This window comes from Vespa velutina, chromosome 13, assembly GCF_912470025.1.
Source record: "Vespa velutina chromosome 13, iVesVel2.1, whole genome shotgun sequence".
NCBI lineage: Eukaryota > Metazoa > Arthropoda > Insecta > Hymenoptera > Vespidae > Vespa > Vespa velutina.
Genome location: NC_062200.1, coordinates 1,386,632 through 1,409,000, shown reverse-complemented (window position 1 = coordinate 1,409,000; position 22,369 = coordinate 1,386,632). Strand labels below are relative to the sequence as shown.

The 22,369-nt window shown below is 28.4% G+C and overlaps 1 protein-coding gene across 6 annotated transcripts in view; it reads left to right on the top strand.

Moving 5' to 3' along the window:
* The window catches only part of LOC124953952, a 49,967-nt gene extending 31,730 nt beyond the window's left edge, over window positions 1-18,237 (top strand). The window contains exons 1-6 of one of the 6 annotated variants that reach the window (XR_007102384.1): window positions 7,049-7,163; window positions 8,537-8,704; window positions 13,881-13,972; window positions 14,389-14,591; window positions 15,924-16,222; window positions 17,091-18,237. Coding sequence is in view for 1 of the 6 variants with exons in the window: in XM_047506064.1 (XP_047362020.1) it covers window positions 14,507-14,591; window positions 15,924-16,069 (231 nt within the window). In the remaining 5 variants the exon portion in view is untranslated. Of the gene's footprint in view, window positions 1-7,048; window positions 7,482-8,536; window positions 8,705-13,880; window positions 13,973-14,388; window positions 14,592-15,923; window positions 16,382-17,090 lie in introns of those variants that run through there. The other 5 variants (XR_007102387.1, XR_007102383.1, XR_007102386.1 and 2 more) reach the window with 5 other exon arrangements.
* The last annotated feature ends 4,132 nt before the right edge of the window (window positions 18,238-22,369 follow it).

Here is a 22,369-nt window from a genome sequence, read left to right as displayed (position 1 = left end):
TAAATTATTTTACTCGTATAAATTATATCTCGTAAAGTTCTTTATCGATACCATTCCCAATATGGAGACGAGCCATTAAATTCGTCAAATATATTAGAAAAAAATTTTATTGAATTAATTTCTCGAGAAAAAACAATCGTCCAAATTAACTAACAATCGAAGATATTTGAATCTATTAGAATAATAATAATACCGAACGAACAAACGAGAAGTTAAAATTAGCCAATTGATTTCGATTAGATAATCCTTTTTTTTTTTTTTTTCTTTTCTTTTTCCTTTTTGCAACAAAATTAACTCGTTCCATATCCATCGAATATTTCATTAATTAAATTCGATCATATAATGTATTTATTCGTCTTAATTATTGATCCTATTTACATTGTAAATCATATATATAACATTAGACGAAATTAATCGAAAATGAGTAGTCCGTGAGCTTTAAATTAACCTTTTCGTTTGGAGACACGTTGAAAAAAAAAAAAAAAAAAAAGAAAAAAAGAAGAGAGAAGAAAAAAAAATAAAAAATAGAGAAAAATAAATGAGAGATGACGTAAACGTTGGCAATGAAATATTTCGTCTGGGCGAATATATTTGATGACGTTCGATCGTTTCGATATAAATGAGATTCGTTCGTCATGTTTTTATTTACTTGACAAAAAAATCGCAGGGAAAAAGATAAAGAGAGAGAGAGAGAGAGAGAGAGAGAGAGAGAGAGAGAGAGAGAGAGAGAGAGAGAGAGAGAGAGAGAGAGAAAGAGAGAAAAGAAATAAAAACTACTTCCCGCGACGTAAATTTATGATTTTGCGTAATATTTGTTACACATACATACATACGCGGTCTCTGTCTTTTTCTCTCACTCCCTCTTTCGATCTCTCTTACGTTCTCGCCCTTTCTTTTTCGAAATGATCGAGCTGAGTCAACGACTTTTAATCGCCTACTTCGACTTTTAAATCTTCGAGGAAAGTTTACGAACGAGATTTTTATCACATGCGATTCCTTTCGATTTGCATCGAAACTTTATATGCAAACGTCGGGGAACATTGTTTTTTGTTTTTATATTGACAAACTTTTTTATTCCACATATATATATATATATATATATATATACAAAGGATAATCGAAAGGTATAACGAAGCAGAGAAAAAAAAAGAAAGAAAAGAAAAAGAAAAAAAAAGAAAAAAGAAACGAAACGAAACGAATGATAAGAAAGAAAGAAAGATAAAAAAAAAAAAAACAAAAAAGAAGCAATACTTATAAATCTCATTTTTAAATCGATATTCTGTCAAAAAATTTATATCCTTTTCTTTCTCTTTCCTAGACCTCGGTCTCTCTCCACGATCTTACTTTTATCTAGATTCCACGAGATGCCTTTTGATGCGGTTAACTTTCATATCAACCAGGAAATTAAATTACATGTTAGATTGTAGAATGAGTAATGCAGAAAGAGACAGAGATAGAGACAAAGATAGACAGAGAGAGAGAGAGAGAGAGAGAGAGAGAGAGAGAGAGAGAGAGAGAGAGAGAGAGAGGAAGAGATAGAGATAGAGAGAGAGAGAGTGACAGGTAAGGGAAGTCAAAGGTCACAAAGAGCTTTCGGTCGACATTTCCCTACGGAGAATCGATCCCCTTACCTTTATATCAACCACATAATTTCAATATTCCAATTGTTTCATTGCGTTTATCTTGAAAGAAACAAGATACAGCAGATATCTATAACTCTCTTTTCTCTTTCTCAAATTATAATATATAACTATTTTTATATTCGTTTCAATATCTAATATTTTAAAGAAATGAAAAAAGAAGGAATATGTTCATTTTAATGATTATATTTAAAGAATATAAGATAAAACTTCGTTCCATCTCTCCTTCCATTCATCCATCTATCTATCTTTCTTTCTTTTTCTCTTTCTTTAACTATTATATATATATATATATATATATATATATATATATCTTTTTCTTTTCCAATATCGTAAAAGAATGATGTAGAAAATATTTCTTTCTAAAAATAAGTTGATCTCTCTCTCTTTCTCTCTCTCTCTCTCTCTCTCTCTCTCTCTCTCTCTCTCTCTCTCTCTCTCTCTCTGTTTCTCTTGTTCTCGATACGAGCCTTAAATAATAGAGGAAGCTTTCGTCCTCCGATATCTAAATCCTTCTATGTAATAGCAAACCTAGTACTGTTTAGTAAACTTCGAACAAGAGTTAGATATGTACATACATATGTGTATATAAAATATATATATATATATATATATATATATATATTATACACACACACACACATACATATATATATATATATATTTATATAGACACATACGCATACGTTACAAACTGGTCATCGAATTGCTTGGAAAATCTGTTCTAATTCGCAGGAGTTTCAAAATTGATTAAGTTTCCTTCTATATTACAAGAGATATGATATCATATTATTATAGGAAACATTAATTTAAGATAGGAAGAACTATTATAGTTAATATAGAACGATGAAAGAATTTTTCTTCGTAAGAATTAAAATTTTATTTCTTCGATTCGAAACATTTGTTCACTCTTTCTCTCTCTCTCTCTCTCTCTCTCTTTAATTTTTGATAGTTATTATCAGCAAGTTATAAATATTAGTTGATAAAGAGTTAATCCTATTATATCCAGCTTTAAGGAAAATAATTACCCTTAGGGAATTAAGGAGGTAATAACTAAAGATAGGAACTAAGAACTAAGGTTTAACAACTAACGATTCATCTTATCATTTCGAATTATTTCTTTGGGAAAATCTTATCGATTTCCAAGACAATGTAACTACCATACTCTTTTTTTCTCTCTCTCTCTCTCTCTACCTGATTTAAGAAAATAGATGAGAGAGGATAGTTTAATTTGTTTCAAAACTTACACGTTAAATCAGATTTTCTCAATATTTTACATGAAGAAGTGAAACTTTTTGGAAGTTGAAAGTGTATGTGTGTGTGTGTGTCTATATATATATATGTATGTATGTATAATGTAAGTATGAAATATAATAAAATACTAATGGAATACTAGTTACGTACTTATGTAGTTTACTATATTCACTATACTTTGTATAGATAAATAAAGGGGATTATTTGTTTTGCCTTATACGTATAGAAATTGAATTGAAAATATATATATATATAAGGGAGGAGGGGGTGGCGGCGATGGCGAGTGGGATAAAAAATATCATTGAAAGTATTTTCTTCCTTTTTCTTTTCTTTTTGTATATTCTTTTTGGCTTTCTTTCTTCCTTCCTTAATTCCATTCGACGGCGTAATATCTTAAAAAAAAAAAAAAAAAAAAAAAAAAAAAAACAAAAAAAAAGAACAAACTTTTTCAATCTCATTTTAACACGGACATTAAAAATCCTTAGATTGAATGATGACGAATGTTGTACGACGTTGATGCATAATCAAAATGTTAATATACGAAGTCATTCGTGAAACAGTCCCCGTATTAAATGCATCATATAGTACTTTCCATCACTATATTAACTTCAATTTAGGAAAGTTAATGATATAGTATAATCCAATATGTTTCGAAACTTATACGCTAAATGATATAACACCAATGTTAATGTAATCGTGCCAATTTAGTTCATTCATTACAAGATAAACTCCTCGTCTATTGAAAATTCAAACTAATTATCTTAACAATTTCAATTACTTTACTTTCCATTTGCGATATTTCGCAATGGATGGATTAAGTAGGTATATTATGTTATAATTAGGGAGAGAGAGAGAGAGAGAGAGAGAGAGAGAGAGAGAGAGAGAGAGAGAAAAAAAAAATGAATTACAAAGTACACATACATATGTACGTAAATGTATACGTAAGGAGCAAAACAAGTAAGTGTTCTTCAAGCTAATGCCTCGTTAAATCGAATAATTCCTACTCGATGTTTCGTTAAAGATTCAATTAATCCTACAAAGGGATACCTGGCTACGTGGACAAGTTTGATCGGTTTATTTCGGTAAACATACCACTCGAAGGATTGAATTTCTCGAGATACGACAATTCCTGTTTTACGTCACAAACGAACGCTTCTTAAAATATCCGCCACCTTTTCTCCATTTATTCGATATTAATGGTATTCGATATATTCTCCTCTTGGTGTTGCAAAAATAAAAAGGAGAAGAGAAAGAAGAAAAGGAATAGGATGAATCTTTTTTCGATGAATAACAACGAGCTGTAGTTTTATTAGTTTTTCTTCGTGTTTTTTTTCTTCTTCTTTCTTGGTTTCTCACTTTTTTTCTTTTTTTTTTTTTTTTTTTTTTTTTTTTTACAAACAATATTTATTCGTGAGAGACAAAAATACATGGTAAAAGAGATACATCGACTAATGATAAGAAATTTGCCATTTGCTGGGAAAGCATTGGAAAACATTTCTTTTGTTTTCAAGAACAAAGAGAGAGAGAGAGAGAGAGAGTCAATGACAAATGTCTTTCATTTCTTTATAACGTTATCGATCTTTTTCATTTTATCATTCTATCAATTGTGAAAACAAATCGTGCATATTATTTTTAATATATGATATATAAAAATGATCTTGTACAATCAGATATAATCAAAGAAAATCAAGTTCTAATGGCACAAACAAATTGTTTATCCATCGTTGAACATAAATTTGTCGATGATAAAAATCTAGATGTTGTTTCAATGATGTCTCGTTGTCAGTAATCTGTAATTATCATTATGATCGTTCATTATTATCGGTCAAAATTCGTCGTGATTTTAGATTTAAAATAAAAACATACGTTGTTATCAATGGCAACAGGTGTTAAATCAACCAAATAATCTCTCCAATTTAGTGAGATTGAATTAGAGAGAAAAAAAAAAAATGTATTTCTTTACGTTTAATTCGTAACCTTTACACTTTTCGACGTATTGAAAAAAGAAAGAGAGAGAGGGAGAGAGAGAGAGAGAAAAGAAAAACATCGCACGTTTGATTTAATGATGCTTAAATTTTATTCCATTTAACGTAAATGGATGTTATGGAAGAAAAATATATTATTTTTATCATCAAATATTTTTACTATCGAAAATCAATTTTCAATTTAAAATTTAATTTAACATTGCATATCGTTCTTTTTAATACAATATGATGACCATTTAACATTTTATAAAACGTTAAATTTTACGTTAAATAAAATGTAAACATAATGTTGTTATCGACAGATCATATATTTACGATCGTGATTTCTCACAATGAAACGACACCGACCAATTGTTCTTCTTTTTTTTCTTTTTCTTTTTTCTTTCTTTTTTTTTTTTTTTTCTTTTCATTCTTTTTTTCTTTTCTTCTTCTTCAGTTAAGCTTTCAAAAGAGATTCTTTTCGTCTGGCTTTATAAATCAACGATGTCGCTGCTCTTCGGTGTTGTAGAAAACGTCTCGTTCGTGTAAGCCGTTATTTACGAAGGGTGGTAGTCGGTCGATGGTAAACGAAGAAAGAATGGCTACGACTCGTTGATGAATCTCGATGTATGTATTTCGAAGGATGTTCGAAAAAATAGAAAATATTTTTTCATCTCTCTTTTGAAAGCCACCCATTTCCCTTTTACTCTCTTATAACTTGGATTTTTTCCAATCGTAAATAACATTTATTAATATAAAAATAGATAGGTATATATACATACATATCTGTTGAAAATAAAATTATCAAAAAAAAAAAAAAAAAGAAAAAAAAAGTACAAAAATAAAAAGAAAAAAAGAAAAGAAAAGAGAAAGAAAGATATCTTGTAATTCTCAATTCTTTGTAATCTTTATTTTCTTTTCATTTGTTCGCTAAAAACTCTCTTGTATTGTAGTGGTGTTTTACCATGAAATTAAAAAAAAAATAATATATATATATATATGTAATTATTTAAAGCTATAATAATATATTTTCCTACATTCTCTCTCTCTCTCTCTCTCTCTCTCTCTCTCTCTCTCTCTCTCTCTCTCTCTCTCTCTCTCTCTCTCTCATTCATCCCTTTATTTTTCTGACGTACATATATAAATGTCTGAAAATACATATGATATATAAATCCAAATACATCGAATATAAACAGATAAAGAGCTGTAGCCGATTTAGTAAGCTCTATTGATTCATTCTCGGTTTGCGCTAGCTTTTCTCCAGATTACGTTCGTTCGTATTCCTTCGCGGCGCTCCTCGCGGCAGCAGCCCTACGCGCAACCGTTCGCGCCACCCCTCGAACGGCACCCCTACCACGACGACTTGCCCGGTTCTGTCCACCCCCATGGCAATCCCCGCTCAATAGACATATATCTCCTTCTCTTTCTCTCTTAGTCGCTCTATCCCCACCAAAAATTATCTACCCCGCCTATTTCATACTCTCCCTCTCTCTCTTTCTCTCTCTTTCTTTCTCTCTCTCTCTCTCTCTCATTCTCTCCCTCTTTCTGTTTTATACATACAAGCAGACACGCATACAGAGATACACACGCATTCATATACTAATGCCTCGATCTTTGAACTCCTATACACTCACGCCCTCTTCGAATATTTTCCAAAGGTTCTCTCTATCTTTCTCTCTCTTTTACTCTATCTCCGTCTTATTTTTTCTACCTTTCTTTCTCCTTCTGTATTTTACTGCCTTTCTTTTCCTTTTTATTATCCTTTTCTCTCTCTCTCTCTCTCTCTCTCTCTCTCTCTCTCTCTTTCTCTCTGTCTTTTTTCTCTCTCTTTTTCTCTCAGTGTCTGTCACATTTCCCATTTCTCCACTTTATGTTTTTCATCTCCCTCCCCCGTACTATCTCGTACATGTTACGTACAAACGCACATATATTCTCCTTCCTCTGAACCGTCCCTTCTCTCTTTCTCTCCCCCCTCCCTCTCTCTCTCTCTCTCTGTCTCTCTCTCGCTCACACTCTCTCTCTCTCTCGCTCACAGACTCTCTCTCTCTCTCTCTCTCTCTCTCTCTCTCTCTCTCTCTCTCGCGCGCGCTTTGCTATTCCGTCGATTCACCCCACCACTGCACTTACCGAAGCTCCACGGTTTCGCTGTGCCGAGCTATCTCCGTTGCTCCCCATGGCAGTCGCTCGACAGCCACCCTCTCAACGCGCTCTACTCTAGCCAGTCTTGATTAGGCTTACGGTAACGTGGCAACAACGAGAATCACTGGAAACTGATCATCTCGTTTTCGCGGATAATTTACTTTCGGTGTGTGTTTACTCTCTCTCTCTCTCTCTTATTCGCTCAATCTCCTTCTATTTCTCTCTCTCTCTCTCTCGCGTGCGCGCTTTTTCTCTCTCTCTTTCTCTCTCTCTCTCTATCATTTGTTTTCATTTTTTAGTTCAAAACTGTTCTTTTCTCTTTTCATTATTATTCTCTCTCTTTCTCTCTCTCTCTCTCTCTCTCTCTCTCTTCCTTTTTCTCGCCTTTTTTCTTTCTTTTTACTTGTCGGTGGTAAATTGGCATCGTCTAAAACGTGCCACGCACGGTGCCTCGACTCGTAATCCTACGGCGGACCAAAACAAGGTACGATCCATTTAAACGTTGTCTGATCAATCGTGGAATATATTCTTACTTACCAATATCCGACCGAAATAATGGACTCCTACTACTGATATTACTTAATCGGTCAAACAAAGCCAATTGAAAATGAACTTTTCTCTCTGCAATAAAATCAATTATCCGTATTACATATTATAGTTCAGTCTTATTTTCATGCTGGATAATAAATGAAGAACCGGAAAAAAAAAGAAAAAAGAAAAAAAAAAAAGAAAAAAGAAAACAACAAAAGGAAAAAAGAAATAAAGGAAAAGAAAAGAGAGAAAGAAACTGATAAAAATAAAAGGAAAGGGGAAAAATGGGACAAAGAAAACAAAAGTGAAAATGATATTCCTTCATAAAAAAAAATTCTAAAATATTATTAAAGTGATCGATCACTTTCGAAACAATTCGGTTTCATTTTTCTCATCGTAATAAAACGAAAATAAATTCTGATCGATCGTTTCTCAAAAATAAGGATAAATATAATTTTAGACAAATGTTATTTATACATTATCTATCGTCGATCGTCATCGATTTTTAACCGTACTCTAATCACGTTTCCGACGAATTTCCTGCTGCATTTATCCACCACTGCCGGTCATGTCGATCCACGGATAAACCAACACAAACGCCTTGAGAAATGCTTCCTCTCTGACTAATTCGTGTCTTCCTGAAACTAATCAAGCTCTCGAACAACGAACAACGCTTTTTCGTTATTCGTAAATCTATAAGATCCTCCGATGATACTTCTTTTTTCATTTTTTTTTCTTTGCTCTTTTCTTTTTTCTTTTGCTTTCTTTTTCGAAAAATTAGATCAAAATCGATTTTTCTTATATTAATTGTTTCCTCTTACTTTGTTTTCTTTCTCTCTCTCTCTTTCTCTCTATCTATCTATCTATCTATTTCTTTCTGTCTTTCTCTCTCTCTCTCTCTCTCTCTCTCTCTCTCTCTCTCTCTGTCTGTCTGTCTGTCTCTGTCTTTGTTATGTTCCTGTCTTTCTATCTTGTTTCTCTATCCACGTGGGTTGCATCTTTTGATAGGGTAAACACGATGACAGAACGAAGCAAGCGTTTCTGATTGGTCGAGAAGGGAAATCCGATGAAGGGCGTGGTCACATCAAAACTCGAATGACAATTTTTCGAAAACCTTTTCTCAACTGTTCGTGAACGTCCTCTATGCCGAAAGGAAGAATTTTCATGAAACTAGTAGTACGTTTCATTTCAACGTTTACCTTTGGCAATTACGACTTATACAGGGTGTCTTCGTACGACTAGAACAACTTCTTTTTTTCTTTCCTTTCTTTTCTTTTATTTATTTTTTTTTTAATTATTTGAAAGAAAAAAACAAATGCAGAAGGACATAAATGATTCAAGGTTTTTTGATCAAAGGGAACCATTTTTGTCAGAATTTCAAAACTATTCATGAATTACTTTTAATGAATCAATATATATGTATATTGATATATATATATATATTTTTTTTTTTTTCTTTTTTTTTTTTTCTTAAAATACATTATAAAAAGATGAATTCAATCGTAAGAATTTATTCATTATCAGATCGATCTTGAACGATGAAAGATGTGACATTTAATAAAAATAATCCAAAGCAAAATAAAAACAACGACAACAACAACAACAACAACAACAACAACAACAACAACAACAACAAGAAAATCTTTACAATATAATTAAAACAGTTTCTTGTTAAAATTGATATTTCAGAAGATATCTCAACGAGATGTTTCATTAAGTATATAATTTACAAAATATATAATATTAAAATACGTCGCACTATTGAAATACGTCTTATTAGAAACAACGAATCTACACTAATAATAAAAATGTTTTCGATTATAAAAAAGAAGTTAATTTTTCTTTCTTTCTTTCTTTCTTTCTTTCTTTTTTTTTTGTTCTTTCTTTTTCTTTTACTTTCGCATTATCAAAAACAACTGAAGACACTTCAAATTATTCAAATTTATACGAGACACCCTGTATGCATGCAATACATATATTTATGTGCATATATACATATCTACATACAATACGTAGATATACGTATATGCTAATAACAATCGATGGATACCCGGGCGATATCCACGTTACATATATACATATATATATATATATATATATTGTTGATAAAAATTTTAATTGGGACATGACATACGTTGAATATTATAACAAGGATCAATCGCGTCCCATGTAATATAGTTAATTGCTCGGATCGTTGCGGAAGGCCGTGGGATACGCTTCGAGATCGTTTCACGTGCCAAGTCGTAAAATTTCTTCTCTCGATCCATCTTACCACCCCATCCCTTTTTTCCCCAACCTACCCTCGTCGCCAACCCCAACCTCTCCCCATCCTCATTCTCAAGCCCTAGTAAGAAACTCGATATCTTTCGTAAGAAATAAAACGATTTAAACTTAGCATTGTTAATGTGTGTGTGTATATGTATGTATGGATGGATGAGTGGGTGATAGGTGGATATATGTATGTATTTTCCCAATATACTATGTAGTTATGTATATTGTATATAGAGATATATCGTATATAATATATAGAGATATCTATATATACATATGGAGTATTCGTTTCAATTCGTAAGCATTCGTTATGATCGAATAAAGAAAATATGCTTTGGAAAGAAGATTTCCTTTTTATCTATGCATTTTTCCAAGAATAAATATATTGTATATATTCTGAACATAAAATATGCAATTAAATGTATCGGCTCTTACAGAAATAAATAAACGAAAGCTTTAATAAATGTACGTATGTATGTATGTACGTATGTATGTATGCATGTATGTATGTATGTATGTATATATATATATATATATACATTCTTTCTTATGAAAGAATTTTTTTGATATTTTTCTTTTTTTTTTAAATTTATATAACGATTATGTAAATTATCTTTTTTCTTTTTTCCTTCTTTTTTGATTAAATTAATAAAACTATGTGAGTTATATTTTTAAAATTTATAAAATAATTATATAAGTAGATTATATAAGTTATATATATATATATATAATTTTTTATTAAATTTATAAAACATTAAGGTAAATAATTTTTGTATTAAATCTTTTCTTAATTCTTTTTTTAATTAATTACTTTTCTTGTGTTAGTTATCAAGAAAACTTTGGCCAACATAATCCATATCTTATTTCTTATCATATACCTATTATAAAACTATTTATATATGTATGTATGTGTGCAGTTATACATAAGAAAGTATAAAATGGTCTTTTAAAGTATTTCTATAAATTAACGATACCCACCAAGTTGTCCGAGGTCGACCTTAAAAGCTCGAGGGACGAAAAGAGAAAGATTTTCAGGGATGAAAGCCAAGAATGCATTGGATGTAGGTAACGGAGAGTTTTGAGGGGGATTGGGAAAAAAAAAAGAAAAGAAAAAAAAAATAAGTAAAATGTTAGAGCAAGTAAATAAAGCAAGAAGATCTTACGTGAAATCGTCTTTAACGAGATTTAAACGTAAAAATTGTAAATGTTATTTCTCCAACTATCACGAATATCCTCTAAATTAGAAGGACATAGATACTTTTGTCACTTTATATTCGTAATAAACAAAAAAATTTTTGTCACTTTAAATTCGAATTAAAAAAAAAAAAAAAAAAAAAAAAAAAAAAGAGATTTATTATTATAAAAAAAAAAGAAAAAAAAAGGAAAATAGGAAAGACAAAAGAAGAATATCCAAATGTTATATAATTTCTTTCGATTTTTAAATATAAAATATTAATGGAGAAAAATATATTCATAATTTATTTTTGTATATATAATTTCTTTTTCGATTATATGCTGATTTTTCATTTATATATGTGTGTGTGTATGTGTGTGTGTTTGTATGTGTAAATTATGCAAAAATGAAAGAAATATTTTCTACTTTACTACAAAAAATCATCAGATGAAATTTTTCTTTCGAATAAAGGAAAAATCGATAGAATCCAAGCAAAAAGAAGAAGAAAACGAAGACGAAGACGAAGAAGAAGAAGAAGACATAAAATAAGAAGACGAAAAAGAAATAAGAAAAAGAAAGTGAGGAAAGTAATCTTCAGTAAAAAGACACGGATACTCTATTTCTCCTCTCTCTATCTCTCTCTTTCTCTCTACGTCTCCCTTTCACTCTAGATTCTACCCTCTTTAGAGTATCGTCAATGTGGGTAGTATTTTGACGAGTGAAAAAGTAGAAAGGTTGGAGGATAGTACCCGAGCATGTAGAAGAAAAAAGAAAAAAAGAAAAAAAAAAGAAAAAAAGAAAACTGTTATAAAAACAGAACATTCAAAGACAACAATGGTATTTGGTCTATCACAGTAAACCAAGAACAAAACTGTTCTATGCAATTGTAAAAGTTACAATGGACTCCAGTATATACACGTATACTACACTTAAATACTGATAAAGAATATCTCATGTATTATCGCATGTATACTTGTGTATAATGACGTACATAGAGAACATGTATTTATGTTTAAGTCGAAACATAAGTAACTTGTTGCGTTCACTTATCCAAAGACATACATAAACGAAATGTTTTTCACAAAGCAATAACAAAAGCAACTACTATGTATAAGTAAAGTCCTAAAACTGAGGATTGAATCTTCGGCCCTCTGGCTATGATGTCAAAGTAACCATGAGATTCTCTTAAGAGAAAAAGATAAAAGAGAGAGAGAGAGAGAGAGAGAGAGTGGAGTGGGCAGGTGAGGGGAATGGGAAAGAAAGGGAGAAAGAGGACTTAAGTGGAGGACTTACGTCACGTGACCTATCCTTATGGCAAACGATGAATTCACTCAAGCTTTCTAAGAGCTAGAAAAACATCGTGAATATGCTTTATTTAAAAATAAAATCAACGAGGAAGGATAAATTTATGAATAGGGGAATTATTTCTTAATTCATAAGGATCATTCTAATTTTTCAATCTAAATGAAATATATAATAAATAATGAATAATTTATGAATTAAATCGTTTTAACAAAAGAAATGGAAATTATCGTTATCTCGTATAAATTATCATTATGATTTTATTCTGATTTTAAATAATAACAGATTTAATTGTCATATTGTACGTCATAATCCACTTTTGGTATATTATATGTTATTTGTATTATGTGTTACAATAGAAATGAATTTATTAATGTTTCAATCGATTATAAAAAAAAAAAAAAAAAAAAAAAAGAAGAAATAGAAAAAAAGGAAGAAAGAAAGAAAAGGAAGAAAGAAAAATAAAAATGTCTAAAGATATCACGTCGAACAGGAAAGAAAATTGAATCAGACGCTTATAAAGATATGTCGTGAAAATGTCTTTAAACGAAATCGTCGTCATGAATCTCGTAAATCTCATGAGATTTGCGAAATTACGTTTTATACGCGCGCGAGTGTGTCTGTGTGTGTGTGCATTTATATATATATATATATAGAAAAAGAGAGATAGAAAGAGAAGCTTTAAATTTTTACAACGATTATATATTCTTATCAAGAAAGAATTTAATCGTCCAAGAAAAATTGTTATTCCCGATAATACATACATGAATATTACTTAGAACTTTTGCTCACATTAATTTTTCAAGTCATGTTAATGACGAAGCATTTATTATTGAGCTTAATGAATAGCTCATTTTTATAACACCCCGTGAAAATAAAGCGTATTCAAGTGTTAAGAGGAATTATGTCGATTAAAAAAAATGGTAAAAAAATTTTTTGAAGACTTCAAAAGTGAATTATATTAAACGCCATTATATTAAGTATACGTATATGTATATGTATATGTATATAAATACAATGAATTGATGCTATATAAATACAAAGCATTGATATTGTATATTAATATAAATATGTATATATACACATATGTATAGTCTATATTTAAAACTATTTATTGTTAATCCAGTTATCAACGACAGTATGAGAAAACATTTGTAAAGCCTCATATTCTTTTGTTTGAAAGATGTATTTATAAACGTTCACCTCGATGCAAATACATTTCTCAGTAGAACAGAATTTCAATAAACTACTGTATAGAATTTTACTATGAATTAATGTAGGGGATGTCGAAACGAATGTAACATTATTTGTTATGTCAGTTGAAACAATAATGTCTTCATTTGATCATTTACATCGACATTAATATGCGTAAAATATAAATTTATACAACTCCTGAATGTATGCAATCGTTTATACATTCGTGTATATTATTTATATATACAATTTGTATAAATTCTTATGTATCAATGATTGCATACGTAAAGGGTGCAAGTATACTTTATAGAAAATATTTTATATATATATATATATATATATGTATGTATGTATGTATGTATGTATATATATAGATATACGTAAATCAATATAACTTTTACGATGTTTCAGTTCGATCAGATCGTGTTCTAAGAAGTAGATGCACTTCGTTCGTACATAAGGAAGGAGATGCACATGACTTACCAACTTTTTGACACTTCGAGGTAAAAGGACTTTCTAAACGATTAAAAACTTTTCATTAAAATTCGTCTTTCACTAATTAACGTAAAACACTTCTCGTAATGGAAATTTTTATTTCCTACCGTAAGAATACAAATAACTCTTTTTCCCGATCTATCCATTTGATAATAATTCCTTCGTCATTCTTTCACCGTCTTAACGTCGAAATAATCCTTCTAAAAGTTTTTATATTTAAAATGTTCCAACGGGAACAACGAAGTGCGATTATGTTAAAGAATATAAAAAGAAAAATCATCCATAAATACTTTCGAAAATTTTTTATTTCGTTTGAAAAAGTTTGTTAAATTAATCGAATAATTAATTGAAATGTTACACGATGAAATAGTAGTTGTTGATCCTTTTTTTTTTCTTTTTTTTTTTTTTTTTTTGTTCTCATTAGGTGACAAACGTGAATTGAAGGAAGGAAGGAAAAAAGAAAAGAAGAAAGGAAGGAAGGAAGAAAGAAGGAAGGAAGGAAGGAAGGAAGGAAGGAAGGAAGAAAAGGAAAAAGACAGAAAATGCCAGTCGGTGGACGTGTTGCTGGCAAAGTTGGGATTTATAGTTCCCATTACAATGGTAATGGTGTGGATATCATGGCATTAGGTATAGATATTCTATAGAGCGGAGCATGAAATTGAGGAGAAAGGAAAATGTTGGATTTTGTTCTCTTTTTTTTCTCTCTCTCTCTCTCTCTCTCTCTTTCTCTCTCTCTCTCTTTCTCTCTTCATATCTATTTCTATTTCTCTCTGTCTAATTTTGAAGATTTTACTCTTACTTGACTTATTAAAAGACGATCTCAAAGATATGTAAATAATTCATTAAATATATATATGTATGATTTTTTTATAAGTATATTATTTACTGGAATGTATTGCATATATATTACAAATAATTTCCAAAACATTTCAAAGACATTTTAAAATGTGTACGAGATAAAAACGGGGGTAAAAAAGTTGTCAAATATAAAAGTCTATAACTGATTCGTATTTCCAGTTGAATGTGATATCGAAATTGGAAAGTAATATTGTAAAGTTATACTCCAAGATATTTCTGCACGACAATTTTTCTTTAAACGAAGTTTCAAGAAATTCATCGATATCATTAAAAAAAAAAAAAAAAAAAAAAAAAAAAAAAAAAAATGAACTTTCGAATTTGATTTTAAGTAAAGTTCTTTTTAAATGTCAAACTCGAAAATTTCATATTACTTTAATATTTCTTCAATAGATATTTCAAATTTTCTTATAAAACAATTAAAAAAGAACAAAATCTTGTAAATTTTCCATTTAATCTCTTCTATTTCATTAAACCTTCAGAAAGAAATCCGTGTCTAAGAGAATAAGTTTTATTATTAAGAATATAATATATAAATATAAATAAATATATATATATATTATATTCTTTTAACAATTAAATACATAATACATTAGAAATATAATATAATAATACAATATATTTCTTTTCTTATATATGTATCTATATGTATTTATATATATCTATATAAATTTTTTTTTATATATATATATATAATTGTGTTACTTCCATTAAAAAAAAAAATTTTTTTCATTGGTTATAGGTCATCAATTTACATCGTTCGATTTCTGTACATGCATGTAGAATATAAATTTCTGCAACGCCTGAATGTATGCAACTGTTGATATACCCTCGTCTTCATACATATTGCATAAATTCAGGCGAATTTATCTTTTACAGAAAATGTTTCCTTTTCATTTTTTATTTTCCATTGTATTAATCAACGTAAACTTTTCGTTAGTACAACATATATTTCGTTGACATAATATTCGTAAATTATTTTTTTCATCAATATATGTATATTTTTTTTGCTAATAGAAAAACAAAAAAAGAAAAAAAGAAAATTCGTAGCGGAATAATTATTTCAAAATTGCAATGTTAGAAATATTGCATAATTGATTTCAGGTAAAGGTTACAGTGGTATTAACGAAGAGATAATATGGATCAGTATCGGCATGGGTATAACGATAGCCGTGTTGATAACGATAGCACTTTGCTATATAGCACGTGAAAAGTGTCGTAAACGTCACGAGGGTTACTATTCCTCCTGACACACGTTACCACCGCCCTCTTGGGCGACTTGCTCAACTTTCACACCAACAACCCCTAGGGTTTACTTCAGCCCCACAATCTCGAAGGACAAGCCACGAGCTTATTACATCACCGTATAAGTGGAATGTCAAATCGATGGTGATCCTTTCAAAGTGAGTGACTATATTTCTACCTTTTTTTTTATCGTTTCTTTTTCCTCCTAATATTTATGACGTCAAAATCTTTAGATATGAATTGTTAAATAAATGTTCTTTCTCGATATTTCAAAAAAAAAAGAAAAAAAAAAAAAAAAAAAAAAAAAAAAAAAAAAAAAAAAAAAAAAAGAAAGAAGAAAAAACAAATTTTTATTTAGCTTTCTAATGCAATTGTTCAAACAATTATTATAATATATTAATGTTCGATTGTAAATTTCGTGAAAATATTTCTGTAAAAGATAATTACTGTATATTTTTTATTATACTTTCTCTTTTTTAAACGAATTTCTTAACAAATTGTTACGCCTTAAAGGGTTAAGTATATTATTACAAATTTAATCTCGTAAAAAAATTTTGGATCGGACTGAAAGAAACATCTTTCGTTCGTGTTCGTCTTTTTTTTTTTTTTTTTTTTTTTCCTTTTTTTCTTTTCCCCCCTTAAGAAGAAATTAGGACGAATTAAAGGGGCATTCGAGAAACGTAGATCTTTTTTTTTTTTTATTTTTTTTTTTTTTTGAAGAGAGAAATATTTACAAAAGAAAAAAGAAATAATAATAATAATAATAATAATAATAATAATAATATTCTATCCGAACGATGTAACTCGCAGTGGATCTTTTTAAGATAAACTAAAAATCTCGTAGAAAGGAGATTTTGATGGATCCATAAATCACAGAGGCAAAGTTGGTTGCTTTGCATTAAAGTCGATCGTGATACGCATGCAAATTTTCGTTCAAGCCTGCGCATTTTTGTCTGCTTTATTTCCTTTTTTCATGTCTCTCTCTCTCTCTCTTTCTCTCTCTCTTTTTCTCTTTCTATTTTCCAGTAACGTACGAAGAAATCGAGTTTGCGTCAAGGAGAGAAATTCAACAGAGTGCTGCTCCAATATACATACCTACGTTTTAAAGCTTTAAGTGAACGTTCTCGACGAAAAAATAGGGAGAGAGAAAGAGAGAGAGAGAGAGAAAAAGAAAAAGAAAAGAAGAAATAAATAAATAAATAAATTGAATAAATAACTAAATAAAAGAGACAAACAACTAAAAACGAAGTTAAACTCTCCCACTGTGATGACAAGGATCGAGAAGACATTAGTGTAAATAGTATAATAATAGAATGCATTTAAAAAAAAAAAAGAAAGAAAGAAAGGGAAAAAAACTCTTCTTCCTGCAACATTTCAGATACGATCGTTTTAATCTCTATCAACTGTGTTTCAAGGAATAAACAAACAAACAAACAAGCAAAGAATATATGAAATACTAAAACACGAACGCAAAGAAAGATGATTAGATGTCGTCTTTGACAAATCCTTCTTCCAATCGATTTTACGTACTATCTGTGACAAAAATTAATGAAAGTCTTTGATCAAAGTGTTCTCTCGAGTAGTAAAATAAAAACATAAAAAACAAAAAAAAAAGAAGTAAAAAGAAAAAATAAACAAATAAAAAGAAAACAGAAACAAATGAAACAAGCGAGAAAACGAGCTAAATTAGCGATGAGATGTCGAAGAGATTAGATATTATTAAAAATTTTTCGATTTTACGATTGTTCGAAGACAATGGAATAGGCCGAGAGCAAAAACAAATTGATTTTCAAGTTTTCTATTTACTTTCTACGGTTTTTCTTTTTCTTTTTTTTTTTTTTGTTCTCTCTTTCATTAACTGAAAAAAAAATTATACATGTAGATAATATTCCCTTGAAACTTTGAACGAAGCTTTCTCATTCGCCTTTCGTCTCTTTCTCTCTTTCTCCTCTATTGTCTTCTATTTAACTGTGAAAAATATATATTTGAAAAAAAAATGCGATACAAACGCACGTACTGATCGTAAGAATTTTGACCAAAAACTCTAGTGGATATATATATATATATATGTATACGTGTATATATATATATATGAATATATATATATATTATATACTATGTAAAGCGTACATACATACATTATATATTACATACCTATTCGTAAATCGTTATTATTAATAATTAATCCATCGATCATATAGATTTAGAATAATAATAATAATAATAATAATAATAATAATAATAATAATAATAATAATAATAATAATAATAAAATGAAGAAGAACGGGTATTTAGCATTAGATAGTTTACATATTTAATACGAGAAAATAGTTATATATATATATGTATATATATATATATATATATATATATATATATATATATATATATATATATTGTTCCTTAGACGAGAAGACAAGAAAAATATGGAAATCATTGTAATGGACGTATAGAAAATGAAGATTATGGTGTTCCTCGATTGCGAGAATTATTTTTTATCGCACCAGAGACGTTCATTGTTATTTTGTAATTAATAATTTTTCTTTTTTTCTTTTTTTTTTTTTTTTCTTCCTTTTTTTTCTTGATTTCTTTTACAAACTTGAACGTTCGTTAAATGAAAAACGATTTTGCGAACACGATCGTTCGACGAATACATACATATATTTAAAATAATCTAATAATATCGGAAATTGATTAATTAATTTATATAATGAATAATTTTGAATGCAATCAATTAAATAATTTATTTCTCAATGAATAATTAATAATTAATTGAAATTAAATCGGCCAATGAAATCGAAACGTATCAATATTGCCATATCGTCCGAGGGAAGGAAAAAAAAAACAAAAAAAAAGAAAAAGAAAAAAAGAAAGAAGAAAAAAGAAGAAGAAGAAAGGGAAAAAAGAAAAGAAAAGAAAAAGAAAGGAAAAGAAATATTAAAAATGAATATCCATTGAAATGGACGGTTTCTCGGTAGCACGCAATTGCAATTCCGATCAGAAATTAATCCGATCGATGATCACTTGCTGGTCCATTAAAGCTTGTAATAATAAATATGTCAAGGACTATATATGCGAACGATCGTAGTCGAACGAATCCGATGCCAACAAATGTTAAAATTCTGCCACTATTATACTTTACTACTTCTCCTATATATATTATATACATACGTGTGTTCGAAAAAGGAAAAAAAAAAAAAAAAAAAAAAAAAAAAAAAAAAAAAAAAAAAAAGTAAGAAAAAAAAATGGACAAAAAAAGGAAGACAAAGATAGAAAGAAAAATGGGAACGTTTTCAGTCGCAACAAAAATCTTTCCTTCTCTAATAAGATCCATCGTTATCGTTGTATACACATCACAGGGTTAGGAATTACCAATTTCGGGTTGTACGGTTCGATATTGCAACGTCTACTATTACTTACTACTACTACTACTACTACTAGTACTAGTACTACTATTAATACTACTACTATTACTACTACTATTATTACTACTACTAATACTACTACTATTGCAATGACCAACTTGACAGATCGTTCTATGTATTATTATGATAGATCATTTCTCTTGATGCATTTATAACGAATAAAAAAATTGAAAACTCTACTAATGGAAAGATAAATTTATATATCTTTCTCTTTATCTCTTTCTATATATATGTATATATATATATACAAGATGGTCGATTTAAACTATTACAGAATGTTTATATCGAAATCGTGATAAATGGCAAATTGAATTCAATAGTTAAAAGATAACTATATTTAGCAACTAACTTTATTCATATTTAATCATGAATAAAAAGAAAAAGAAAAAGATAATGACAATACTTAAATCTAAATTTGTAATCAATTTTTTATAGAAACACGTTTTGTAACACTTCATGTGTACCACCCGATATAATGCATTTATTAAAAGATGATCCATATATGAATTTTTACGAAATATTTATATATCCAAATCGTTAATAAATAATATCGATTTAACATAAATCAAATTAATCCATAATTAAACAAAATCTATCAATTATTCTTGCTTACATTTGACCATCATCAATCAATCTTTTTATGTCGTTTAAGATATTAAAAACAAAACAAAACAAAACAAAATAATACAAAGAAGAAAGAATGAAAAAAGATTTTACACCTTTAATGATTTCTATAGAAATAAATTTGTTGACACTTCATGACGGCCTACCCAGTATGACATATATATATATATATATAAACATGTATACACATATTTATGCAAGCTGGTCCACATAAACTGTTACGAAATAATTATATCCAAATCGTAATAAATAATATCGATTTAATATAAATCAAATTGAAGAATAAAATTATTTTTTTAATTATTTTTATTTACATTTAATTACATAAAAAAAGAAAAGAAAAAAAAAAAAAAAAGAAAAAAAAAAGAACATAACTATTTGTAATAGTTTCGATTAATATAGTTCATAACACTTTATATGAACCATCCTATATAATACGTATATATACATTGATATATATATATATATAAATATATATATATATATATGATATTCTCTTCAACTAAACTAACTTCATAGTATGTTTTTATGTTGGGATAATGGATAACAGTGTGACGTTTCTACTTTACTCAGTTGAGTAAATTGAAAACGCTATATACTGTTTTTTCAAGGTAGGTATATATAGTATACATATCTCGTTATGTACATATAGAACCATATTAATTTTCTCTCTCTCTCTCTCTCTCTCTCCCTTCTCTCTCTCTCTCTCTATGATACAAGTTTTTGTACAAATTTGTACAGATTTATTAATTTTAAATCATCGTTTCAGAATAATTGATAATAATTATTATTATGATGCATTATAAGACGTGGTGAGTGACAAACGATATCTTTTCGTATCCATTTAATAATATCTAATACAGATCTTAATTCGTTAGAAATTAGTACCTATCCTCCTTGTATACTCGATAAATTTTCATTCATAATCAGGAACTTCGCATTTTTAAATGAAAAAAATAAAGTAAAAAAAAAAAAAAATAATAATAATAATAATAATAAAATGAAATGCAAAAGTCGAGCTGCCTACATTGACTTCTCGATTTGTTTTTAACGCATCATCACCCGTTTATTAATTCAACGATCAATCTTAATAAAGAAATATGTGAACTAGAATAATAAAAAGAGAAAATGTTCTATTTATGTATAAAAATATTAATAATAATAATAATTTATGTGTGTATGCGTGTATGTATGTATGTATGTATGTATACATATATATATAATCTTTTTTATGTAGAAAGAGAAAAAACATTTGGCTTTTATCATTATATAATTCCTTTTTTTTTTTTTTTTTAAATTTTATAAAATATTTTTAAGATAATAATAATAATCATATTTCAATTTTTTTTTTTAAGGAAAATTCTATCCTCGTAATAATAATTTACTTTCTTAATGTCGATCGTAAAAAAGAAAAAAAAAAAAGAAGATAAAATCAATGGATTCACAAGAAAACGGGAAGACTAAATTCAATGCACACGTATTTCCACACTTTTGTTATGAACTCTGACTTTCTTACACACGTTTCTTTTTTCTTCCCCCTTCCTCCCCCCCTCTCTCTCTCTTCCAAATATTTTTTATTTCTTATATATTAATTATCAACCTTTACACACACACAAGTACGTACATGCATGCAAATTATAACAATAAGAGAGTACTCATCAAACCAACACACACATATATACATTGCATACGTGATAAAGAAAAAAAAATATTGTGTGTGTGTGTGTGTGTTCTTATAATTTTTATATCGACACTGCAAAATGTAGGCAGTTTTTTTTTTTTTGTCAATATACATATCATCCACGAATACTATTATTATATTAAAATGACAATGAGTATAATCCTGATTGACAATCTCAATAACAATAAGGAATTAGAAAAATACAAAAAAAAATATAAAAAAAAAAATAAAAAATACAAAAAAAATAGTCGCAACTTAAATTAAATGTTAAATGCTTTCGAATTTTGGTTATTTTTTTTCTTTCTTTCTTTTTTTTTTTTAATGTTTAAACTAACAATGTACATACCCTCTTTTTAACGTGGAACGATCAATTGTTTATATGTATGTAATAAAAGTCATTCATCTTTCCTTTCTCTCTTCTATATTATATATATATACATATATTTATATATTTATATATATATATATATATATATATATATATATATATATATATATATATATATATACATCAAAGTTAATCGAAATAACGACAATTTATTATTTTTTTTTACTTGTTTTATTATTTTTTTTTT